This window comes from Emys orbicularis, chromosome 5, assembly GCF_028017835.1.
Source record: "Emys orbicularis isolate rEmyOrb1 chromosome 5, rEmyOrb1.hap1, whole genome shotgun sequence".
Lineage (NCBI taxonomy): Eukaryota > Metazoa > Chordata > Testudines > Emydidae > Emys > Emys orbicularis.
In genome coordinates this window covers 138,716,201-138,736,055 of record NC_088687.1, presented here as the reverse complement: position 1 = coordinate 138,736,055, position 19,855 = coordinate 138,716,201, and the positions used below count along the sequence as shown (strand labels likewise).

General features: G+C 42.0%; 1 protein-coding gene across 1 annotated transcript in view; it reads left to right on the top strand.

Annotated features, from left to right (window-relative positions):
• Window positions 1-19,855, top strand: part of SLC4A11 (solute carrier family 4 member 11) — a 152,231-nt gene that overhangs the window by 101,473 nt on the left and 30,903 nt on the right. The window contains exons 11-14 of the mRNA XM_065405750.1: window positions 8,269-8,394; window positions 10,099-10,212; window positions 11,318-11,450; window positions 12,097-12,170. Of these exons, the coding sequence (XP_065261822.1) occupies window positions 8,269-8,394; window positions 10,099-10,212; window positions 11,318-11,450; window positions 12,097-12,170 (447 nt within the window). The remainder of the gene's footprint in view (window positions 1-8,268; window positions 8,395-10,098; window positions 10,213-11,317; window positions 11,451-12,096; window positions 12,171-19,855) is intronic.

The following is a 19,855-nucleotide window of genomic DNA, read 5'->3' as shown; positions in this document are numbered from 1 at the left end:
AGCACACAGATGTTTGCAAGCAGGAACCCATCATCCCAATGCTCTCCGCTCTACATTTACTGAAAATTGAATTCGGAATCCAATTCAAGATCCTTGTTGTCACATTAAGAACGTTGACTGGGCTCTGAACCCTGTTTTCCCAGAACCATCTCTCTCTCCTCCGAACTGTGCTACGCTGCTCTGTGATGTCAGCCGACAGATCCCACGTTTCTTTTGTGTTGGGCAGAACGGAGAGTTTCCAGTGGAAAAATTCCTAGGATGGAACCAACTTTGGCAGCAGATCAAACTGAGCCCAAATCTCTCCCCTGCAGACCATGCTGCACATCACACCTCTTAAGTGAACTTTTCCCCAAAGCAGCCATATAACAGTGGCACCCAGCACTGAAGGAATCTACCACTAGTCGCCATCACTGTGAAGAACTGGCCTAATAGAATGAAATAGAGCTGAGCCTTCAAGAGGTGGTTGGTGTGTGTGTGTGTGTGTGTGTGTATGTATACATACATACATACATACATACATACATACATACATACATACATCTCTCTTTGTGAGTGGCACAGAGACTACAACAGGGAGTGCTATACAAATGTCTATGAGAGCTAGGTGGAGTGAGGAAATTCCATTTTGTGAAGGATTTCAAAATTTGACTTCGTTCAAAATTGGAATGAAATCTGAAAACTTTGAATTTCTGTGAAGAAATTTTTTTTTAATTAATCATAACACTTTGTTTTGATTTTGACTTTTTTATTTTTTATTCTACAAAATTTTAAAAAATTGAAATGTAAAGCCATTTAAAAAAAAAATCAAACATTTTGTTCCGATTTTCTATATTGTCAGATTTTTTTTTTCCTGAGGTTTTTCTCCAAAACAAAAGTTCACCAAAATGACACAATTTTGCAAAAGCATTTTGATTTCAATGGAACTGTGGTTTCTGGTGAGCTCTACTGTAAATAAAGACTGTAGTATATTTTTGTAGTTGGTGCTAAAAATTGGTGAAGAGCAGGAACACGGTGAAAGAGGAGTAAGTATGTGTTAGATGAGTTTAGGCAAGGACCTTCCCTTGTTTTGTGTTTGTGAAATAGCTTGTGCATCACTAGCTCAAATAAGCAGAGAAGTTTTGTATGAGCAGTGGTCACAGCTGAAACTCTGTTCAATGATTCTCAGCACTGCACCATCAATATACTTAGCATTTATGAAATAACATGAATGGTGCAGTCTGTACAGAATATACGTGGAGGGGCTGAAATTCTTGCAGCAATCAAGAGGGCAGTGGTGTAATTCTTTAAGGATACATGGGATGAAAAATAGATGAGAAACAGTGAGCATCTTCCACAAAGCACCAGGCTGGAAGGAGAACAAGACCATGAAGTTTCTGGATCATCTCAAAGCAGCATGGTACTGCAAATGGGGTATTTGAATGAGCCAAACTAAGAAACAGCCACGCATGCCTCATCAGAGGTTCATGTTACAGAGAAGGCATTGTTTTTATTGAGGAAGTAGAGAGTGCAGTCTGAGCAGAAGGCACAGTAGCAATGTATGAACAGACCAACAAGACCAGCCATTACATTGTCTTTGGAATGTCATAACTGTGTGGGGGAAGGGGGAGATTTTGCTGTCCTAGTGGCTTTGTCCTCACAGTGAAGATAAGGGATCTAGCTAAAGAAGAATGCTTTAGTTCATAAGAGGCTTGTGTTTTTGTGGCAGAAAGACTAGGGGTGAAATTCTAGCACCTTTGACGTCAATGGAACCAGGAAGTCACAGCAGGATTCTAGGGGTGTGTATGATTTGTATAGAGATTGTCTTGTCTGAAGCACTTGGGTTTGATCCAGTCATTTGCATAATTCAAGTGTGACACTTATAACTGTCCGTTAAAACTGGGAGTAAAATGAAATGTATGGTGAGCTATGAACTGTTGAGTTCTTGCAGTGTGGCTCGTGGAATTTTGCTTGGTTTCTATAAACTTTGATCCAGCAGCAGTTATCTTTTAATAACTTTATTGATATATTTGAGTAACTCTCCTTGTGACTTACCAGTATCATGTACAAAAATAATAAAGTGATAGGGCCAAATACAGGCTTTCCCGTTGCTGAACTTGACCCTAAAAAATTCTGAAGATTTTAGCTTAAATTCCTGATGAAATCATACAGATTTTGGAAAAACTGCCTATGTTTCCCCCCCCCCCCCAAAAAAAAACCCTGTTGTTTTCTCTTGATCATGTATAAGATTTACACATTCTCTGCATTCTTAAATGTTTTTCCATTCCTTCAGTATGTTTTGGGTTTTTTTTATGTATAATGGCTTTTTTTGCGGTTTATTTTATTCTACCAGTGCAATACAAAGAGAGAACTTTGAAACAATTTAAAGATGTACAATGATGATCAGCTAAATGAAAGTCAGTGCACTGAAGTAAGATACTGGTGTTCCTGGATTTTGTTCTCAGCAATAACACTGACCCTCTATGTCCTTGTGATGATCAATTAGCTTCTCATTGCTTCAGTTTCCCTGTCTCACGGGATTTGAGATGAATTATTGTCGACCCTATTCTTCCACCTTACTCATGTTGAGTAGGACCTGGGAATGGGCAATAGGGGATGGATCACTTGATGATTACCTGTTCTGTTCATTCCCTCTGAATCACCTGACATTGGCCAATGTCGGAAGACAGGACACTGGGCTAGATGGACCATTGGTCTGACCCCGTGTCAAGGCTGTATCCCCACTTTGAACTTTAGGGTACAAGTGTGGGGGCCTGCATGAGGACTTCTAAGCTTAACTACCAGCTTAGTTCTGGTCCGCTGCCACCATTCCCTTCCCTGGGAAGCTTTTAGAAACTTCTCACCAATTCCCTGGTGAATACAGATCCAAACTCCTTGGATCTTAAAACAAGGAGAAATTGACCCTTCCCCCCTCCTTCCTTTCACCAACTCCTGGTGAATACAGATCCAACTTCCTTGGATCTAAAAACAAGGAGAAATTGACCCTTCCCCCCTCCTTCCTTTCACCAACTCCTGGTGAATACAGATCCAAACCCCCTTGGATCTTAAAACAAGGAGAAATCAATCAGGTTCTTAAAAAGAAGGCTTTTAATTAAAGAAAAAGGTAAAAATCATCTCTGTAAAATCAGTATGGAAAATAACTTTACAGGGTAATCAAACTTAAAGAGCTCAGAGGACCCCCCCTCTGTCTTAGGTTCAAAGTACAGCAAACAAAGATAAACACTCTAGTAAAAGGTACATTTACAAGTTGAGAAAACAAAGTAAAACTAAGACGCCTTGCCTGGCTTTTTACTTACAAGTTTGAAATATGAGAGACTTGGTTAGAAAGATGGGGAGAACCTGGATTGATGTCTGGTCCCTCTCAGTCCCAAGAGCGAACAACCCCTTAAACAAAGGGCACAAAACAAAAGCCTTTCCCCCCCCCCCAAGATTTGAAAGTATCTTGTCCCCTTATTGGTCCTTTGGGTCAGGTGTCAGCCAGGTTACCCGAGCTTCTTAACCCTTTACAGGTAAAAGGATTTTGGAGTCTCTGGCTAGGAGGGATTTTAGTACTGTACACAGGAGAGCTGTTACCCTTCCCTTTATAGTTATGACACCCCGTCTGGCCGTTCTTATGTTATGACCTCACCATGCAAGTTTTGTTGTTGAAATCAGTAGGATTGTCCTCGTAGGCCTTGATCCTGCACAGCACTTAAGCACGCATGTAACTTTGCTCAAGTGAACAGTCCTATTGAAGGACTACAGACGTGAGCCGAATGAGGCATGTGTTTGTGTTTTGCAGGATCAGGGCTATAGTGAGGTACAGTAATACTCAACAGGATCAAGATGTTTATAAAGAACTTTTAAAGGTAAAAAGCTTCGTTTAAGTGCTAGAATTAATCTGACTTGTTGGAAAAGGGCATGTTTTGCAAACATGCAAAGTGCCTTAATTGACCACTGCATCATCTAAGCCTGCAAGTGCCGTTTGAGCCTGCAGCTCCCCTTTGGTAAATACTCACGTGCACTTAACTAGGTGGCCACTCTCCTGATCTGTCTGTTTTGCTCTCTTGCTTGAAGTGCTTGATGGGTTTTGCCTTCCTAAAGCCCCATCTCTGGCCATGTTCAAGTGCCAAATTGTACAGACTCTCAGCATTCCCATGCATAGCTCGGGCCCCTCTTGTTGAAAGTGAAGCCTATTAAAATAATATGGATGTGTGTGAAGATACATCCTCCTAAGTGGACAGAAGTCTGCAGGAAATAATAAATAGCCGAAAGAAATACAAGATATTAAGTTGGTAGAATCCCCCTGAGCATTCTGTTTGTTTTTCTCAAATTTGGTTTCCTGAACCTGAGTGTATTTTCCCTTTGCCCAAGAAAGAATCGGTTGAATATAGAGCGCTCCAGCTTAAAGAACGTGTTCTCATAAGCAGTCTTCCTCTAAGGAAAAAGAAATTCTTCATTCTGGCCATCTGTGCTCTTCAAGAATACAAAGCAGACTCTCTTCTTCCTTTCACTTCTCGCTTTCACTCTTCCCGCAAATTACAATGAAATTGTGTTATTCTTAATTGGGATGGATCTGAGAGGTAGATCAGAAAGCCAGATCTAACCTAACAATTCATAATACAGTTCAAAAATCTCTCTAATGCGGCACTGTAGCATGAAGCGTGTGGATAGGTTGCCCTTCTTTAGGAATGACTCAGAGGATATCATCTGCCAAGCATTTTTTATAATTTAAACATGACTGATACTTTGTTTGCCTTGGGTTTAAAAGATGTGGCTTTGTCTGTGAATCACATCAGTGTAATTGAACTTTTCAGCTGATTTTATTCAATAGCTAATACAATGGGAAAGGAACACTTGCTTTACTAATAGCTATACTCCCACATCTCCTTGAATGTGTCAAGTTTATTCAATAAATGTAAAATTAATAGGTCTAAATGTGTCAGCCTCCGACTGAGACTTTTAATAAATTATGTTCTAAACATGAATATTAAAGTAATTTGAGGCCAACAATACTCTAATCTGTGCATTTTCCAGAAGATGCTGTATGGTGTTTTTGTTTTTTTTTAAAGTCAGATAGCAATTTTTTTTTTTAACCTGAACACAGATAATTGAATATGTTGGAAATCATAGAGCACAAAAAAATAGAGCTGTCGTACAAATAAGCATGGTCACTGGCAGTTTGAATTTGTAGCTGTACCTCCGTTTTAAGTCACAGCTTCTCTAACAGTCAAGCACTCAAATCTCACAGCTGGACTGCAAGCCGATTGTGCTGCAAATGTACACTGCCCAGTCAGAGGAAGGTGGCTTGTTTTTCCACTAGTTTTATTAGGCTGTTCCAAATGATATACTGTCATGATGCATCCTGCATTTTTTTCAGATGAAGTGGACTGGGTCAGTTTCTGGGCTGCAAATAAATCTGTTAGATCTCTCATCAGACATTGACTTAAAAGAAAAATGTCATTGTGATAAATATTTGAAGTTAAAAATGCTAATTTTACACATGGTATATTTGTACGTAGAGAAAGAAACAGCAGCTCAATGAATTTGCAGTGTTGCTGTAGCTGTATTGGTTCCAGGATACATACAGCTGAAGACCCTCTATGCCGACGAGACAAGCTCTCCCACCGACATAGCGCTGTGCGCAGGAGCTCTTATGTTGGTGTAATTTATGTCGCTTGGGGGTGGAATATTCACACCTCTGAGCGACGAAAATTTTGCCGACGTAGGCTGTAGTATAGACATGCCCTTTGAGACACAAGGTGGGCGAAGTAATATCTTTTATTGGACCAACTGCTGTTGGTGAGAGAGACAAGCTTCTGAGTTGCAAAGAGCTCTTCTTCAGGTCTGGGATAGGTATACAGAGTGACGCAACTAAATACAAGATGGCGCAGATTGTCTGGCGTAAGTAGCTAACACACATTCTAATCTAAGGAACCATTCAAGGTGAAGTGACCCATTAACACCCCTGCAGTCATAAGACAAAAAAGGGGGGTTTAGTGGGTTACCGATTGTTGTAATAAGCCAAAAATCGAGTGTATTTATTTTTAAGGCCCTGATTTTTAGTGTCTAGCAAAGTTATGAATTTAAACTCCCAGGCTTTTTCTTTTGAAGGTTTCCTTTGAGGACAAGGACGGAGAGGTCAGATACCAAGTGATTGCTTTGTGAAAAGTGTTCGCCCACAAGTGATATAGTGTTTTTGTCTTGTCTTTTTTTTTTTTTTGTGAGAGTTCATTCAGTTGGTCCAATATAAGATATTACCTCCATCCACCTCATCTCTTTAATATCTTGGGACCAACACAGCAAAAACAACACTGCATATAACCTTAAGATAGGCATTCTTGTATTGTATCACTTGTTTTTGTAAAATTATCAAATCAAATAAACTGTTTTTTCCCCTGTGTGCTAATGATTCAAGCCTATAGCATTATCAGATTTCTGTCTGGGACAATGTAGTTCCTGGTGGTTATTGTTCCTATCAAAAGCACTATGAGCTGAGAAGACAATTGATTAGTATGTTGAAACTAACAAAGGACAAATCACAAAATGTTCATATGCTTGATTTTTAGTTAAGAGCCCCTAACATGTGGCTGCTGCTTTGATCCTCATCCAAACTGTCCAAACTTCTTGGGTCTGGAAAATTAGGCTGCAGGTCTAACAAAAATATGTTTTCTCTTGAGATTTCCAGTATTTCCTGTTTCTGATGATGCTAGAATGTCTGTCTGCTAGAACAGCCTATCGGGTGGCATTTTGGCACTTCTGATTCTGGTCTGTTTTGATAAAGTTGCCCTAATTGTAAGCTCAACAGTAAAAAGTATGTGAAAGTTGACAAAATGTTACAATAATCTATAACAACAAATGTTGATGGAAAAATAGGTCAAGTTGTTTTCAATATTGAATGTTGTCAACAAGTGCAAGAAAACCAGACCAAGAGACTAAATTAGTCCAAACGAAAAAGGCCATGGTGATGTATTTCAAGGACTGTGTTAAGATCATGTCTGGTAAAACAAGAAGCCGTGGAACCAGAAATTAATGAACCCAAATGGGTGTGTCAGGTATTGGGCCTAATTGGAGGACAAAATAATGAGGAGATGGGGTGTTCCGCCCATCACGGTCTTTTTGGGTCCTGAAAGAGATTTTTTGGGGGACGAAGTAAGGAAGAACCGACAGAGGCTACTGAAGCAAGCTTCACCATCATGGCTGTCAACCCCACCATTTCCTGGGAACCCTGGACCTTCATCATCCTGATTCTGAGATGTTCTGACTAGACCGAGCCAGAGAGATGGATCCAACCCTATCAGTTCCAGATGAATCCCAAACACAGCAGAGATAAAACGGGGTTGGACTTTAACAATAGCATCTACAACAGCAGCTCCAGCCCATCTCAACTAACATCTTCTCTTTTCCCCACCAGGACAGTTATTACCATCTTTAATACCACCTAAGAGACTGTCACACAAGGGATTTTTCCCTGTAAAGACTCTCTCCAGGGAAAGGGGTATTGGTAAAATAAAAAGTCGTACTCAATAATTTACATTTAACTGGTTTCCCTTCTTTTGTTTAAAAAAAAAAAAAAAGGTTAAACGGATTTTTAATGGTGCGTTGGCTTAGGTACTAAGCAGGCTGAGGGGGGCCTCTATACCAAACCCCAAACCGTGTTTAACACTTTTTAATGTTGGATAGTGACTGGATTTATGTTAATATCTTTGGGCCATATAATTCATCTAAGTTAATACAATGAGTCCCAGATGGGAGTGCAGAGGTGCACTAAAATGAAAAATAATTTACCTTTTTTTTAAAATTCAAGCCTCCAAATAAACCTTTGGCTTGAGGTTTGGTTGTTACTTTATCCCAACTGGTTCGGCTTCCTTCACCTAAGTCACCTTCCTTGATCCTGAAGAAGTATCTGTAAATAATTTCTAAATGGGAACAGAATGAAAAATCAAATATAGTTTGTAAATAACAAACAAGAAACTCACCTCAACAGAAATGGAATTTTCCTTAATGAAGGTAGGTTTTCAGGTTGTAACACTGAACATTCTTTCATACCTATGTTCACTACTTATGGGTTATCTGCCATAGCTTGCCTTTGTACTATAACTGGGCATAAACACCATCAGGAATTGTATCTTTTAAATGGATGCAGACTACATTTCCAGTTTTTCGTTTTAGCATTTAAATTATTGTCACCAATAACTAAAGATCTGCATGACTGTCTTTGAGTGATGTTTTAATGCCATAGAATCAACTGTGCTATTGATTATTAATACTGCTATTTTTGGTTTGTTTCAGGGATTATTGGGAATAACAAGGCCATAGGAAAATACATCACAACGATGATCTTTTTATATTTTGCCTGCCTCCTGCCATCCATTGCATTTGGTTCCCTAAATGATGAAAACACAAGAGGAGTTATTGGTGAGCTTACCACTCTTTTTGGTTTAAAATCCTATCTCTATCTGCAAATCAGGGTTGCTTTATGTCTGTATGGGGGAAATAACGAAATAAGCAAGGTCTGGTGGAGGAGACGTCGGTAAGGACTTCTTTTCCAGTAACAATATGGACAGTTGTGCTCCGACCTTATTTCTCTTAATAGATTAGAAAAACGAATCTGTATCTATATACACACTTTTCTGGTATCCCTGGGTGCATAGACAAGTACAGACGTATTATTGTGTTCTGTGCTACCTGTGTTGCAATGACACTAAGGGTAATCCCGTGCACAGGGTTGTAAGTCCACACTTGCTATGTGTTTGTGCAACACCTAACACAATGGAGCCCCGCTCCTGACTGGGGCTTGGGGTGGCTATTGTAATACAAATAACTAGCCTGGTGGAAGACATTTGCTTACTCTTCTAGTATCACCCAACCTAGCCCCGCTGTCGGCCTGATTCATCTTTGCACTGAGGCCCCTTGACACTTTGCTTGTAATTCAGCAGCAGCTTAGTGTAGATGAGAATCCAGCCCTGTTTTGACTACTTCTTGTGTATGAAAAATTGCTCCTTGCTTCACTTTAGAACAGTGGTTCTCAAACTATGGGGTGTGCCTCCCAAGGGAGGTGCAGGAACGTGTCAAGGAAGGCGCAAGCTGTGCGGTTTTTGGGGTTTTTTAAGCGCTCCAGCTGTCAGCCCCGCACGGCTCGGACTGTCAGCCCCAGGAGGCCGGGGCTCATGCAGAAGGGCCATGCACACCGGGGAGGCAGGGGGAAGGGGTGAAGGGGACAACCGGAGCCCCGTTGCCTTGGGCTGAGAGCCGGAACCCCACTACCCGGGTTCAGGCTCTCCTCCCCTCTTCCCCCTTCACTCCCCCAATCCCTCACCAGGAGGCAGTGGCAGGTCTCCAGCTGTCAGCCTCGGGGTGGCAGCAGCAGTGAAGCAGAGAGGTTGGCAATGGGGCACTAAGTCTGCTGTGAAAAGTGATATTGACGAATATCACTTTGCCACCCTTAGTTTTGCGCTGCTGCTGCTGGTGCGGCACTGCCTTCCGAGCTGTGCGCCCAGCCAGGAACCACGGCTCTCCGCTCTGCTTGGCCGGCAATGGATGTACATACGTGTGTGTGTGTGTGGAAGGGGGGCACAAACGATTACAGACACAAAGAAGGGGGGTGCAATCAAATAAGTTTGAGACCCACTGCTTTAAAAAAAATCCCTCTGCTCCACATGTGAAAGGGCAGTTGCCTGGGATCCCAAGTCTCCCTTTAGACTATTAATGTAAGTTTGGTTATGTACCATCGATTTGAATTCCCTAGTAATGATTGTGCCCTTTGTGTATTAACTGCTATCTGTGGGTAGTCCCTTGTTTGAATAGTCTTGCTCTCAGTATGTGCTGTTAGTGGCTAGCATTCATGACTTGGGTGGTTTACATTAGTGCAATAATAATCTAGCTGATCACTAAGGGCATGTGTACGCTGATTCGGTCTCACGGGGCTCAGGCTTAGGGGCTGTTTAATGGTAGTTTAGACCTTCAGGTTGGGGCTGGAGCCTGGACTGTGGGACCCTCCCTCCTCGTGGGGTCCAGAGCCCAGGCTCCTGCCTGAGTCAATTGCAATGTAGCCAGCCCCTTAGTAGGAAGTGCATTTGTAAATACGTGGTCTTAAAAAATACACTTTTTCATTATTTTTAGATGTGCAGAAGACAATTGTTGGCCAGTGTATCGGTGGACTTCTTTATGCTCTGTTTTCAGGGCAGCCGCTAGTTGTACTCTTAACCACAGCTCCTTTAGCCTTGTACATCAATGGTAAGTTTACCAAAGCATATTGCGGATGGAGGAGAACATACTGCACTCCGAATCGGTGAGATGACACACGCTGAGAGCCTTGCATTCTTTAGAGCTGCGCTAAGTAAATCTATCCTAGGCCTACAGCTACACAAAGCTAAACGTTACAGACCTGCTTTCAGCCCTGCAGAAGGGATTTAGGGAGTGTTGTTTCAGTGAGATTTCTAAATGGAAAAAAGGATACAGGGTTTTTTTTATGAGAATAAAATTGAATTTCCATGAGATGTTTTTTGTTCTCACTTGGGAATAAATATTTGTAGGCATTGAGGATCAGGGACTGCAATATGCATCCTTAATATATAGTCCTGATCCGGTGTGATGAGTGGATTTTCAGCAATGGCTAACCAGTGAGAGTAGCCTTTTTTTTTTTTTTTTTTTTTAGCTGAAGGTACAGGGTAATGGGATCCACCAGCATTTGCATTATAGGTCCAATAAGTCAAATTACAGTGGGGTGGTTTGGTGGCTTCTCTCTCCACTAGAGAGATACTTACTACTTGGCTACCTTCAAAAGAAACATTTGAACAGTCTTTCCCTCCCCTCCCCCCCCCCCCCCCGTATCATTCTTTAAATATTGGTACTGACATTATGTTAATACTGTTTTGACTGGCCCTCTGCTTGTGCTGAACTACCAGTGCTCATTAACAAGAACCAATCGGATGTTCAGATGTGCTGTATCAGATTTGGTTACACGGTACCTAGAAAATTCAACAGCAGCCAAATGATCAAGATATGTAATGCAGGACCTCTCTCTCTCTCTCTCTCTCTTTCCCTTCCTTTCCTGAGGGCGTTAAACCTCCCTTTAGATTTGGAACAGTCCATAGTGTTGACAGATGGAGTCGAAACTATTGTCCGTTCATTGCATTTGAACGAATTAGTGCTTTAGCCAAATACAAGTTATTGGGCTCAGTACAAGGGTAACTGGATGAAATTTAATGGCCTGTGACATACAGGTCAGACTTGGTGATCTAGTGGTCCCTTGTGACCTTAAACTCTATAAATCTGAATGGTTTAGCTATAAAATCTTAAAAACATGAATCCACCACCGAATGTTTTACTGTTGTTGCAGTGATCCGGGGGATCTGTGATGACTACAGCTTGGATTTTAGTGCTTTCTACGCCTGGATTGGACTGTGGAACAGTTTTTTTCTTGTGCTGTATTCTCTCTTTAACTTCAGTCTTGTAATGAAGCTCTTTAAAAGGTACCTCTTCCTTTTTTTCAAGGGAAGTCCCATTTTGATTATATTATTCAGCAAACAGAAAATCATACGTTCCAGAAATTCCTAATTGTGAACTTACTATAAAATCTATGGGCTTGTCTACATGAACAATTAGTTTGCAGCAAGCTGGGGTATGAACTGAACCCAAGCTACTCTGCCATGGACTGATTTTCCATGTGGACCTTGCTGATGTGCATTAACCGTTCATTAACGAGCTTTGATCTAGTCCTGTTTCAAAGAGGACTAGATCAAAGCACATTAATGAACTGTTAATACGCATCTGCAGGGACCGTTAGTCTTCAGAATGGTGGTGCACAATAGATTCGTGCCCCCACTTTCAGCAAACTAAATGTCATGTAAACAAGATCTGTGTTACAAAACTAGAATACTCTCAACTGAGAATATATAGTTTTGGTTTTGGACAGAATGTGCTCATTCCAGTTTTTAGTACTTCTGTTTGCAAGATGTTTTCAAGACTTGCTAGTTCTATCACCCAAATCAGTGTTTAACTAAAATCTGTGCACTTGCCTCATAAAATAACAAGTATATTAATATATTGGGGGGGTATTCAGACTTTGTCACTCTGACCATATTAATCCATGGGAGCTTTTTTTTTTTTTTTTTGTAGATCAACAGAAGAAATCATTGCACTTTTTATATCGATCACATTTGTGCTTGATGCACTCAAAGGGATTATTAAAGGTAAGCACTGAAAGAAGGTGGTATTTTTCAGTTCTGATCCACGCTTAGTTTTGCTGTAGAAAGACAGTAACTAGATTCCAACCATAAATTCAGTTTCTTTTCAATGCAAACCATGCTACAGAACTCCCAGCAAAATGTGATTTGCAGTATACACAGCATTTGTTGTCTATTAAGTATTCATTAAGGGTCTTCAGTTTTTCTAAACTGTGTTGATGGGAAGATGATTCATGACAAGGTTTTATTTTGGATATGTAGGCTGTATTATAGACGCTCTTGTTTCAGCTGTTCTGTTAGGATCAGAGACTAAAATCGAAAGGAGAAGGTGCAATTTAATGACACTGTAGAAATTTTTGCTTCCTGCCACCCACATACATTTTACTGAACCGTTTCGTTTCTCTTTCAAAGCTCTGTTCAACAAAAATTCGCCATCGTTTTAGATTCATCCTCCCTTCCGCCATCAATAGCACAGTGAACTTTGGGGCAAGTGGGGCATAACGGGGGGGGGGGGGGGAGGGGGGAAATCCTTAACCCTTTGAGTAAGCAACCTGGGCTCTGGAGCCCACGTCAGTTGTACTGGGCTATGTGAAAGCTGGTCCTTGCAGTCTATGCCCAGGCTGAAGGGATGTAAAATGCAGAGTGCTCTAAAGTGTTGTGCTCTGGCTGCCCTGTGTAGATCCTGCTGGTGCACTCTAAAAGGTACCTAGAGCACATTAACTTAGTCCTGTTTGAAACAGGACGTCCTCAATGCAAACTAGGTACCGTTTAGATTGCGCTATGTGGAGCAGGTCGAGCACAGCCCCTCTGAAAATCGCCAGGGTTCACCTCCAGCCAGACCTTAACTGCGCAGTGCCCCAGCGCCCTCTATACACGAGGCACCATGAGACTGCTGGGTAACATAAAGACCCTCCGCCTGTGGCCATATACGGAGGGAGACCCATACAAATGACTTCAGAATGAGCTGCCATACCAGTCCAGCTCCCTTAAAGGGAAACATACAGGTTTGCAGCAAATGCCTGTCAGGATGCACCTAAAGGAAGCGTTTCTGGTCTCTCTGCCAAACCAGTCACAGTTCATGGTTTCTCTGCTGTACACCTCTGCAGTGTTTGACCTTGGGTAAGCGTAACAAAGCTCCTGCAGTCTTTACCTTCACCAGATGCAGGCAACAGGATGGGGCATGAACAAGAGAGAATCATAGAATATCAGGGTTGGAAGGGACCTCAGGAGGTCATCTAGTCCAATCCCCTGCTCAAAGCAGGACCAACACCCACTAAATCATCCCAGCCAGGGCTTTGTCAAGATGGGCCTTAAAAACCTCTGAGGATGGAGATTCCACCACCTCCCTAGTTAACGCATTCCAGTGCTTCATCACCCTCCTAGTGAAAAAGATGAAAGCTCCTTGCAGAAACTGCATGCTAAAGACAGTGTTCCTTTTGCCTTTCCTTGAAAACACTTTGAATGAGGGATTAGCTGATATTACCCTCCCTCTCTCCTACCTCCCACCCCGCTTTTTTTTTTTTTTATTTGCCTGATACGAACAGGGCGAAATGGGTTTTGAGTTCTGCTGCCTTGAATCCTTTATAATTAAGGTGGTCCCATGGTGTGATTTGTAGTTCTTAGTACCTGCAGGCTCTGCTCTTTATTGCACACTCAAAAAGTACTTAAAAAAACATTATTCAGGCTGCAAAATGAAGCACTGAAAAGTTAGGAAATGCCAGAATTAGGGTTGTTTGAGCAATGTTAATTCGGCCCCTTGTGCATATGCATTATGATACAGTCTTCAATTGCATGACCACGGACTACTTTATCGATAGGACCCCAGCCTAATTCAGAGCACAGGATGGGTTGTGCTCACTCAAAGATGAGCTCTTTCGTATTTTTTCTCCTCATTGTACAATGTGTGGCCCCAGGCCTTATTTACTGCACACTATTCAACCTGCTCTGAAGACCGAATTATTAACTTACCATTTTCTATGGTGCTGATAACAGTAGTTTCTGAGTGCTTCACAAACGTTAATTAAAGAGTTCTACCCCCATTTTACAGATGAGGAACTGAGGTACACAGAGATTGAGGTCCCAAGTATCCACTATTTTTGGGTGCCCAATTTCATGCCTAGGACCTGATTTTTCAGAGTACTTAGCATTTTACAGCATTTCTGTGTTCAAAGCTCAGCTCCCATTGATGTCAATTGCAGCTGTGAGTGCTCAGCACTTCTGCAAATCAGACTCTAGGGTCTCAAGCTGGTCACCCAGAAAATGAGGAACATGCCATTAGTGATCACCTGTGGAATGTTTAGTTGTAAGTGACTTAACTAGCATCACACAGAAACTCTGACAGATGCAGGGATAGACTCCAGTTCTATGCAGGACACCCTTGAGACCTGTACAACACTCGCCCCCATCAAAAATAAAACAAAAAAACCCAACCACCTTTGCTACATGGAGTAACCGATAGTAGTAGCTGTCATCCTCTATGTGGATCAGAACTAAAGGGGGTTCACGGATATTTGCTGGCAGCAGAGGAATGATGAGTCATGAATCCTAGGTTCCATTCCAGGTGCTGGGGGGAAGTGATCTAATGGGCACAGACTCTTCTGCACTTTTTTGTCCTCTCCAACCTGTCCTTGTCCTTCTGTCTCTTCCCCATCACTTGCTCCCCATCCCCTCACCAGTCCCAGTCTCCACTCCTCAGGCTTCTCACCCCAAGCCAGTCTCCTTGCCCAGTAAATCCTAGTCTCACCCCTTTGGACTTTTCCCTCCCCACCAGCTCCTCATCCAATTTGTCTCTTCCCAGCCTCCAGTCATCCCCTCTTCTGACCACATTCCCTATCCCTGCTTGCTTCCAGTCCCAGTCTCCCTCTCTGAGCTCCGCATCCAATCTGTGCTGTTATCCACTCAGTTTCTTGTCCCGTGTCTTTGCCCAGCCAATACCATTTCTCCCCCTGCAAACTGGCTCCTCCCCATGGGATACACTGATAGATACTCCCAGTCTCCTTGACCAGCTGCTCCCAGTTCCAGTCTGCCATCCCAGCCCACTGGTTCCCAGTCTCTCTCTCTCTCTCTCTCCTTCGTTTTCTGTTTCAATCTCCAACCCCACTCCCAACTCTCCCTGCCAGCCTCTGGTCCCAGTCTACTCCCCCTGCTCCCTCCCTTGCAGGTCTGTCTCTTGTTCCTTCTGTGTTCAAAGCAGGCAGCATCCTCCTCCATGTTGTCTGGGCTCAGCAGGGGAGAGGGGGCACTGACTGTATAGGAAAAGCATGTTCCCTGCTCTCAAGTTGAATGCTTGGCCCACAGCAGCCCAGAACTAGAATTGCAGGGAAAGCCCTGCTCACCCCCTGGCTGGAGCATGCCCAGTGCAGACAGAATCTTCAGGGAATTTATATGCAAAGCAGAAACAAATTTCAACTTAGCACATGTGAACTGCAGTTTTTAAATGGCTTATACCTTGGCCAAGTTTAGGCAGATTTTCCCAGGGATGCCAAAAGGCACATCCTTTGCCAAACTTCAAGTCCTTGCTCCAAAGCATGGGGGCACTAGAGCTTCTCAAAGTAAATGTTCAACAAAATGTATTTTCCCCCTAGCCTCATTCTCAGAATGGCTGAACCATTTTGGCTGAAATTTTCCAAAAGAAATTCAGCCTGATGCGGACAAGCAACAATTAAAACTTCCGCCCCAATGGTTAACATTTGGCAAAGTTTTTTTATAAGCAACTGAAACCAGAGTCTTATAATGGGGTGGTATCAGGCAAATTTAATATCGGGCAGTGCTACCAGCCCCACCTATAACAGATGTAGACATCCCAAGGTCAGCTTTCAGAATGGGCCATGGGAGTTTAGGAGCACAGCGCTTTCACATTAAAGGACGTTCTGCATTAGAATGTGTTTAAAACTGCCATGCTCCTCACTGCCCAACTCCATGAGTATTACTGGCTTTTCTAAGTACAGCCTGTTACACTCTTCCAAATATCTGTCTCCCCGTCTCCTTGGATATTTAGGTTCACCATTGCTATCCCCCCTCTGAGATGGGTTGATTTTACTACAGTATGAAAAAGCCACACGTGTGTCCAGTATACCATATTGAACGTTGGAAGGGTGTGGGCAGAATCACTGAAATGAGGCTTTCACAGACCCTTTTGATCCTTTGTAAATTCTCCTGTGGACTGACCGAGTGATGATACCCGGGGGTTATGAGAGTCTGCATGGACTCCGGACTACAGGACCTGGATTCAGGGGCTCCAGAGTTCTAATCCTGACTCCTGCTTGCTCCATAAACCCAGCAAAACACTTGACTTTTCTATGTCAGTTTTTGCCTATCTTATTATTGAGGGACAGTCATAGAATCATGGAATATCAGGGTTGGAAGGGACCTCAGGAGGTCATCTAGTCCAACCCCCTGCTCAAAGGAGGACCAATCCCCAACTAAATCATCCTAGACAGGGCTTCGTCAAGCCTGACCTTAAAAACCTCCAAGGATGGAGATTCCACCACCTCCCTAGGTAACCCATTCCAGTGCTTCACCACCCTCCTAGTGAAAAAGTTTTTCCTAATATCCAATCTAAACCTCCCCACTGCAACTTGAGACCATTACTCCTTGTTCTGTCATCTGCTACCACTGAGAACAGTCTAGATCTATCCTCTTTGGAACCACCTTTCAGGTAGTTGAAAGCAGCTATCAAATCCCCCCACATTCTTCTCTTCTGCAGACTAAATAATCCCAGTTCCCTCAGCATCTTCTCATAAGTCATGTGCCCCAGCCCCCTAATCATTTTTGTTGCCCTCCGCTGGACTCTTTCCAATTTTTCGACATCCTTCTTGTAGTGTGGGGCCCAAAACTGGACACAGTACTCCAGTAGTCATGTGGCTAGGGAGATCAGAAGGGTGAGATCAGAAGATTTTCTGCATGCTGGCAGGTTGCATAGCACATCAGCTGGCAGACACTACGCTGCTATGCCATTCCTGCTACCTTAAAAGCATTCTGTCAGGGAGTGCATCCAGCAACGCATTGCTCCCAAGGAAACTCACGTTTGTTCCTTAATTTGCTAAACCATGTTGCTTTTATATATGCTTTGCAAGGTATCCTTAAATATGCCGGAAATTAGGGAGAGGGGTATTATCACATATCAAACACATGCATTCTTCTTACTATCCTAGTGACAGTTGTTTTCAACTCATGGCCCAACCACCTAAGCCATGCATCTGTTTGATCTTGACATTTGCACTCTACAGGAAACGGTTCTGTAACAGCTGAAGCAAACAACAAAGGTGAACTAGAGGGAACAGAGGAACTAGAAATTAAACTGCCTTCTAGGACAGTTCAGTTTAAAGCCTACAACCTGCTAGTTTAAAGTGTTTTCTCTATTGAATTTGTGCAAAGAACTCGGCTGTTCTGTAGTGTCTCTGAAAAGACTGCTTAGCATGCAGCAGCTGAATATTAAACACTAAATCCTTGTTACATGGCAGACTGATCTATCCAACTGCCAATCATTCCAATCAGAACACACATTACAATAAGTAAAATACGGATGAAAAATCAGCTACATTTCCCCAACATTTAATCCAAAGTGAACACATATAATCTAACTGCTACATTTAAGTAAAATGTGAAGTGACACAAATCAGTAACAGTCTTGAAATTTATTTTAAGATCTATGCTCCATTCTAAACCTACTCTGTTGTGTTCAGGTATTACTGTAGTGCTGAATGTGAAATCACTTACTGTTCCCAGAACATCTGTGGTAACTAGACCAACAGGATGACTTAAAATGTCAGCATTATTTTGAATTTCTTGGCCTTTTTTTCTTTTTTCTTTTTTTGGATCCGAACCTTGTCAGTCGTCATCAAAGCAAAGAGTGTTTATTTCCATCGGGTTAACAGTCAGTTGGGAATAATTGAGGCTGTTAGAGATCTTTAACCCCAGCTGGCTATTAATCCTCCTGAATTATTGTCATTGCTATTATTGGGAGTGTCCTTTAATGGTCAGAGCAGTAGACTACAGGTCAAAACTTCTGGGTTCTGTTTACAACTCCAGCACTGACTTTCTGTCCAGTCATTTCAGTACTCTGTGCCTCAGTTTACCTATCTGTAAAATGGGCATAACAATATCTACTTTACAGGGGTGTTGCAAGTGTAATTAATGCAATAGAATATTCTGAGATCCTCAGAGGAGATGTGCTATTGAAATGCCAAGTGTTGTTATAATCGAGGTATTATTTAATACCTTTGTGATAGCTTTCCTGCTGAGTTTCTGAAGTCGTTGTCATGCAATGTGCATGAGAGATCACTGGCATTGACTTCTGGCTGTACTGGGCATTGCCGGGATATATAATGGCTAGATAGTACATTATCCAATCAGATTTCAGACCTCTACTTTAGGAAAACTCCAGTGATGGTTCAAAATTTCAGAATCATCCAATCCAAAGGGTTGGCCTTTATTATTAAAAGAAAACTAGCAAAACAATTTTTGCCCAAAATGCTGTTCCTCAGAAAAATAAGGTATGCATTAACCTAAAGCCACTAGAAAAGTAATAATAGTCCAAGAGAAACTTATTGTAATAAATATTCTCCTGCCGTGTTTGCTGCATTGCAGAATTGTGTAATTGCATTAGAACCTCACTGAAACTGACAGTGAAAGTCATTCTAGCAACAAAAGCAAAATGTTCAATGTCAAATCTGAGAAATTTAACAGATAGAACATGAATTATGCAAATTATTTGATTTTTTTTTTTAATATGCTAGTTGTAGCCTGAGTAATTAAACTTATTTTAAAAATACACATCCGGGTAGCGAACTGAGACCTTTGTCATTGCACAACTGTTTGCTTGCTTTACAATTATCCCTTATCCACTCCTTTGTCTGGAGGGGAGGGATAGCTCAGTGGTTTGAGCATTGGCCTGATAAACCCAGGCTTGTGAGTTCAATCCTTGAGGGGGCCACTTAGGGATCTGGGGCAAAATCAGTACTTGCTCCTGCTAATGAAGGCAGGGGGCTGGCCTCAATGACCTTTCAAGGTCCCTTCCAGTTCTAGGAGATAGCACCATTAATTTATTTATTATTTATCCACCTATTGCATTTTATAACCTAGATTGTCAACTCTTTAGGAAATCTTTTTACTGCCTGTTTGTGCAGTAGTGCCCAGCGCAGTGGAGTCCTGTTCTTTGTCTGGTGCCCCAAGGCACTATTGTAATAGCAATAGTATTAACCTGGGAGTCGTTAAAATGGCAGTGTAGTTAAGAGGGTCATAACACCGTTTGGGTAGGCTCTCAAGCAGAAATTAAAAGTTAGCTCCATGCTCCTATGGAAGTAGAGCTGGTCAAAAAAATGCCAATTCTATTTCACAGGATTTTTTTTTTCTGTAAAAACTTTATAGTTTTTGTGGAAAAACCGAAACATAAAACTGGAAAAAAAAAATGTGGTTTTTAAAAACCATTTTCAGGAAAAACGTTCAGTTTCTGGAAACCAAAATATCACCCCAAAATTTTCATTTTCTGGGTTTTCATCAACCCGGGAAAGTTTTGAGAAAAATGTCTGCCAAAATGTTTATGGTTTTAAAAAAAAAAAAAACTTTCAGCGCCAAAATATATTTTGACGAAAACATTTCAGCCAGGTCGACGCACAACTTCAAGGTCTCCTAAGTCCCATTCCACTTTTGCTGGCTGACTTTCTCCACAGTGGCTGGCACGTCTCTCTCCC